At 41.1% G+C, this 6,530-nt stretch overlaps 1 protein-coding gene across 2 annotated transcripts; it reads left to right on the top strand.

The window, feature by feature from the left end:
- Window positions 1-1,120: 1,120 nt before the first annotated feature.
- On the top strand, window positions 1,121-6,525 carry hnrnph1 (heterogeneous nuclear ribonucleoprotein H1). Of its 2 annotated transcripts, none has more exons than XM_020639400.3 (12): window positions 1,121-1,137; window positions 1,264-1,371; window positions 2,260-2,356; window positions 2,451-2,606; window positions 2,708-2,851; window positions 3,705-3,843; window positions 4,595-4,773; window positions 4,891-5,003; window positions 5,108-5,243; window positions 5,332-5,415; window positions 5,569-5,661; window positions 5,770-6,525. In XM_020639400.3, exons 3-12 carry the CDS (start codon window positions 2,275-2,277, stop codon window positions 5,865-5,867), a joined length of 1,224 nt encoding a protein of 407 aa, XP_020495056.1. In that variant the 5' UTR covers window positions 1,121-1,137; window positions 1,264-1,371; window positions 2,260-2,274; the 3' UTR covers window positions 5,868-6,525. The 2 variants fall into 2 exon arrangements, with proteins under 2 accessions (XP_020495056.1, XP_020495058.1); XM_020639402.3 differs by having other exon boundaries at window positions 5,766-6,525.
- Window positions 6,526-6,530: the final 5 nt, after the last annotated feature.

Here is a 6,530-nt window from a genome sequence, read left to right as displayed (position 1 = left end):
TACAAAATTACACATTTTAAAAGTTGGAAATTTGCTTGTGTGGAGGTGAGAATGTGTTATATTATCATGTACCTCAGAATCGAAAGTTTGATTATTGTGAAATTTAGTATTAACTGATAATGACTTAACATTATTTTATTGTTGTGACTGACCCTGGCATTGTCAAGCTTTAAACACACTTCTGTTGATTTTTTAGAGTTAGTTCCATGTTGTTTGTACGCCTTCAGAAAATGTTGTACAGCAAACATGCAATGTTTCCCACCACTATGATGCATATGCACAGTGGGCTATATAAAAAGTGCACATGATGAATAAGATTAAATTGACAGTAATTTCATTACTTGTGTTATTGTACTGTGTAACTTTCTATCTCTGTCAGATGTCACTCCTACAGCTGTCCATAGTGCTCTTCCATTGGTTACTGAACAGTCCCTCAAGCACACAATGGTTTTTTTTTCTCACAAAATGAATATTTATTTTCACTAAATCTCTACAGTGAGTTCAGCATGTACAACAGGTGACCTAATGTAAGCTATAAATGTCTTTCTGTTGTTGCTTTCCGGTCCCCTTGCAAGCATATGGATCAAGCCTGTCGTTAAACATGTGAGCAATGCTTGATCACTTCTCCTATCAAAATCTGAAAACGATCTCTTCCCCATGTCACAAATCCAGCTGCTGGTACAGAGAACACACAAGTAGATCCATTCTTTCTGGTTTATAGTTACACACTCAACCGAAAGTTATATTTCTGTTGTTGCCTAAGTTGACTTATTATGAGCATATACAATTGTTAAAATTATTGTTTCCCCTAATGCTTGGATTGGCAAAACAAATATTGGACTTCGTATTCTAACGTGTCTTGTGATACATTTATCACACATTGACAAAAGCAGATAAACACTACAATTACGTTACGACCACTGTAAACAGGGTTACATGGATATGTAGGCCGGAAGATGCCGCCCGGGCCAGCCTGGGCCTTCGGCAGCAACGTCATCATTTTAGGGCGTGGACGCAGACAAGTCGGAGGCGATTGGTTATTCAGCCGGGGTTGCCAGGCTGGTTCAAAACCAACACTTTCTTTGAATAATTAGATACCACAGAATATTTGCCACACTTGGGAGTCTTGGTTTTTCGGTAAGATTCTGAGCTTCACTCTAATTTATGTAAAATCTATCCATCTGGAATGGTTGTTTGAATTGAATGTTCCGCAATTTGAACTGCTGCGTTTGATAAGTGTGTGTTTTCTTGTTCCTCCTTAAGGGGGACGTCGTAGACTAGGTCTGGCAACCTAGAGCAAGATTTCAGCTTCATCACGCACGCAAGTTTGGCCATACATTCTCCAGCGTGTTGCAGCTTTGCTTGAATCAGGTAAATTGAGAAATGCAGCTCCGGATCGCGAAACGCTCGACTTAGTAACTTTATCAGCGCATTACAGATACCGGAATAAATACAACATTCCGTTTTTAAACACCGTTAGATACCGAGTGGTCGCGTTAGCTGATTGTTAACATGGCGCCGGGTGAGAGGCCTGCTTTGTTCTTGTGTCTGGGTGCGGTATTCTGCTTTGCCAAGGCCACAAGCCTCGTCCAAAGTAAAGGATTTACTAATTTCCTCTTTCGTATTTGGCACACAGGAACCCGTAAACACCTACTGTTTCTCTTAAAATATAAAAATACTGCAAATCAGTGTCACGGAACTAGCTACAATTCATTGCACAGCTAACATTAGCTACCAGCGAACGAGTCGTGGCGCACGCTGTTTATTGTCTTTTTTTAGCTAAATGAGCGATGAAGAGAAAATCACCTCTATCTACTACTTCAGATTATCTCATCGAGGATAATATGATTATTACTAAAAACTAGAAAATGCATCACTGTGGAGATTGTTTCGCGGTATTTAATTTCGTGTTTCCGCCTCTAGATGGTGCTAGGAAGTAATTCACATGAACCAGGGAACATGTAAGGTTACTGCTGCATTCAAAGCCATGGGGGGGGATGTGTAACCCTTTTACAATTACACTATGTGGCAGGTTAATACGGTCAACATGAAGTCTGAGCCAGTTATTTTTTTACACTTGCATGTTTGCTGGAATTTCTGTTTAAATTGATGTGAAACATGCGATGCTTATAATATTCTTATCAGACTTGTATTTGATCTTTCAGAAGGTCGTATCATTACTGCCAATCCCTACCTGTTTAGTTTGTAGTGATTTGAATGCAAAATGTACTCAGTAGTTGTGTGTTTGTTTTTCTGCAGTGATCAACAACAGTCATGGCTGATGAGGGATATGTAGTACGCATCAGGGGTCTACCATGGTCCTGCTCAGTTGATGAAGTACAGAGATTTTTTTCAGGTATGTATCAATATATTTTACATGATTCAATATTTAGGCAAATTCATGTGCAGTTAATAATATCAACCTATCTGACAAATCATTTTAAATGTAGATTGCAAAGTCATCACTAATGGAGGGGGCATCCACTTCACCTACACAAGAGAGGGCCGTCCAAGTGGAGAGGCATTTGTTGAGTTGGAGTCGGAGGAAGACTTGAAGATTGCAGTGAAGAAGGACAGAGAAACGATGGGTCACAGATATGTCGAGGGTGCGTACAACTGCTGTGTGCTCATGAGTAAGTTCATCTGCCTCCACTTGATGCTGTGGCAGCTAACAGCTCTGTGTCCTGTGATTTTTATTTTTTTATAGTTTTTAAATCCAACAATGTCGAGATGGACTGGGTTATGAAGCACACTGGTCCAAACTGTCCAGAAACAGCAGGAGATGGGCTGGTCCGGCTTCGAGGGCTTCCTTTTGGTTGCAGCAAAGAGGAGATAGTACAATTTTTCTCAGGTAAGAACAAGCCAAGCGCGCTGGTAAATTAGTAAAACGTCTTAAGTTAAATGTTGAGGACAGCCATTTTTCCTCATCTTCCTTTTCTTGTTTTCTTTCTTCTTCTTTTTTTTTTTTTAGACTTTTAATAACTTCCATCTGATTTTTTTTTTTCAAAGAGGCCAATACGCTGAGAAATGTGACCATTACCTGCTGTGTATAAAGACGTGATCGAGTAGTAACTTTAACTACGTTTTTGCATAAGTGAGAAAATGGCACCAGAAAAGGGAGCAAGGTATATTTAGAACTTAATGTTTAGTCGAAGAGCAGGAATCGGTTACTCAAACAATTGTTACCATCTTTGCAGTGCTTTCATCTTAAGCCCATTTCCTCCCTTTGTTTCCTTAAAATGGCTTTACTAATAATGGAATTGGTCTCACTCATCACTGATTGGACCAGTATTACCAGTGTCATTTTGTCTTTTTCCTCATCTCCTTACGCACTTATCTTTCTAAAAACATTTTTTTCCTATTCACACTGTACACAGATTAATGGGCAAACAGTAACATAACTCATGTCACCCACCAGGATCTTGTTCTCTCTTCATCAACACACCGATACTAGCCTGATGTCCCAAACAGTTCCCTTTTCCATATTCTTCTTCTATCCTCTCATTTCTATTGTACCCCGAAATACTGTAAATGTAAGCCGTATTTATGGCCAGTCACTGGTTAAAAATTGAACTGGTATGTGTGATGATGTATAGAGTTTTCCATAAGTTTTCTATCTCTCTCTCTTTAGAGAAAGTTCTCTCTGTGATTGGGCATGTGATTTAATATGTCCCCTGCTGGGGTTATCTGTCCTTGGGTTGAAGGGTTGGAAATCGTGCCAAATGGGATAACATTGCCGGTGGACATCCAGGGGAGGAGTACGGGGGAGGCCTTCGTGCAGTTTGCTTCACAGGATATAGCTGAAAAGGCTCTAAAGAAACACAAGGAAAGAATAGGGCACAGGTGGGGATGGTTGGTTGGTTGGCTGGATAAGTTGCTTTTCTAATGGTGTGCACTCTCAACATGTGATCCAAATGCAAATGGACACTACATTTTATCTTGGATTATTTAAGCACATTTATATTACTCACTACACACACAAGGAAAATGTCATGTAAGATAAACGATAAAATCACATGCATATATCAAATGGGAACATTAGTGCTTGGGCACCATTCTCAAGTGTCAGGAAAAAAAAAAACCGAAATAGATACCATGTTTAACCATAAGAACAAATGGTGTCTGAGCACTAAACATCAGTTCAGGTTAATAAATGGTAAGAAGTTTCCCTGGTGGTAAAATCATAGGGCCACTGAACACATGGAACTGGAGCCCACTGTCACAGGTAACGCTTAGAGTGGGTTGCAGATGCGCTGGGGGCCCTCTCTGTCCCTCTAAAACCAGGACAATGGCAAGGACGCAGGACGCTCTATTGATCAGATTTCATAACTCACTCCAGGTAACCATAAGAACAGTGTGAAAGTAAAATAAGCCCATGTCAATTTGGACAGCTTCATTTTTTTTCAACTCGTTAAACTATTTCTTTAAAACAGTCTTATCTACCTTAACGACTAGCAGTAAGTACCAAAATATCACTACCTATGGACTACACCATGACAGCATCTGCTAAGCCCAGTTTAATCAGTTTAGAGCAAGTGCAGCCTTGCCCGGTCCATTTTACCATGCCCTCACTGTGGTATCTCTATGCTCTCAGGTACATTGAGATCTTCAAGAGTAGCCGCGCTGAGGTGCGGACCCATTATGAACCCCAGAGAAAGCCAATGGGCATGCAGAGACCTGGCCCTTACGACAGGCCCTCTGGCGGTCGCGGCTACAACATGATGGGCCGAGGGGGATCCTATGAAAGAATGCGCCGTGGAGGCTATGGAGGAGGTGGGTGTCCATGGATATTAAACAGTATCTATTTATGTTGACACTAGACAATACTAAAAACAAGTCATGAAAAGAAGTTGTGTTAACTTACTGTTAACGTTGATTGTATGTAAATAGGTGTATCAGATGGGCGGTATGGCGATAGCGGCTCCTCCTTCCAGAGCACAACAGGCCACTGTGTCCACATGAGGGGCCTGCCGTACAGAGCCACGGAAACGGACATCTACAATGTATGTCGGGGGAATATTTGCAAACCATCATAACTGGAAATCCAACTCTTTCTTTGACTATGTAGATGTTAAGGTTCTTAAATTTCACTGTTTGCTTTTCTTAGTTCTTCTCGCCATTGAATCCAGTGCGGGTTCATATTGAGATTGGACCTGATGGCAGAGTAACCGGGGAGGCAGATGTGGAGTTTGCCACACACGAGGATGCTGTGGCAGCCATGTCAAAAGACAAAGCCAACATGCGTGAGTTATTTGGTTAGGATTTTAGCACCTTTTTTTTTTTTATATGCAATTAGATATTGGTATTAATGGCGTTTCTCACCCCTCACAGAGCACCGCTATGTGGAGCTGTTCTTGAATTCAACAGCCGGTGGGAGTAATGGAGCCTACGGCAGCCAAATGATGGGTGGCATGGGTGAGTACCATTAACAGAGCTTGTGAGAGTGCTGGCCTCTGAGATTTAGATGAAAATAAATTCACATAGACTCAATATGTTTTTTCCAAGAAGGTCAGGGTTTCACACAACACGCTTTGATGCCCTCTTTAACTGGTTGTTTTCTCTGCACAGGGAGTCAATCGTCTTATAGCGGTGGTCAGCTGAGCTCGGGGTACTCGAGTGGATACAGCAGCCAGGGCAACATGGGGGGCTACAGTGACTACAGTGAGTGTCACCTGTGTTATACAATTCTTTTAAATGCTACGTGTTTCAGTTTACGGCTCTTTGATGAACTCCTCGGTCCTATGGTGTTTATTCTCTCTCTCTTGTTAGGTAACCAGGGCGGCATGGGAAGCAGTTACTATGGCGGCGGCGGTGGAGGAGGAAGCAGAGGCTCTATGAATGGACTGGGCGGGGGATGGGGAATGTAAATTTGTATCATTTTCCCCCTTAATTTGATGTTTGTTTTTTTTTTAAACTCAGCATTTGGCTGGAAGGACTGGAACATAGTCTCGCCTCGTAAACATAGCGTAGGGTCAGGTGAGGTTGTTTTGAAAATAATTCGGGGAGGGGTTTGTATTTTTTTTAAGTGGAAGATCTCCAGAGGGAAGTGAAATCGTATGGTGTCCGGAGAGAAGCACTGTTTGTCTCGACCATTCCTCATAGATCTGACACACCATAGAAACCGTGCTTAAAATTTTCAGTACAAAGAGTTTTTGCTTTATGGTTCTCCAAGCACCTGGCTGTTCCTCAAAGTTACAAATCTTGTGCTTGTGTCTTTTACCATTTGTTTTAATATCTGAGTGCATGAACAAAAGAAATCAGAAAATGTCCATCTTATGTTCAGACCTTGTTTCATCTTCTCAGTGTTTTTTTTTGTCTTTTCTTTTCTCGGTAAAAATCTGAATTTGAGACTTAAGATCCAAGCATGTTTTGTTTTGTTTTTGTACACTGACTGTTTGGCGGTTTCTCTGGAGAAGTGTTATTTCAATTCTCTTGACATGAAGGTTTCTACTGCTTCAATGCTATTTGTATTTCCTGTGCACAAAGTGAATAAACTAGTCTGGATTATCTAATTGAAAACATTGAGAGGG

This window comes from Labrus bergylta, chromosome 9 (assembly GCF_963930695.1).
Source record: "Labrus bergylta chromosome 9, fLabBer1.1, whole genome shotgun sequence".
NCBI lineage: Eukaryota > Metazoa > Chordata > Actinopteri > Labriformes > Labridae > Labrus > Labrus bergylta.
This window is presented reverse-complemented; position numbering and strand designations above follow the sequence as displayed.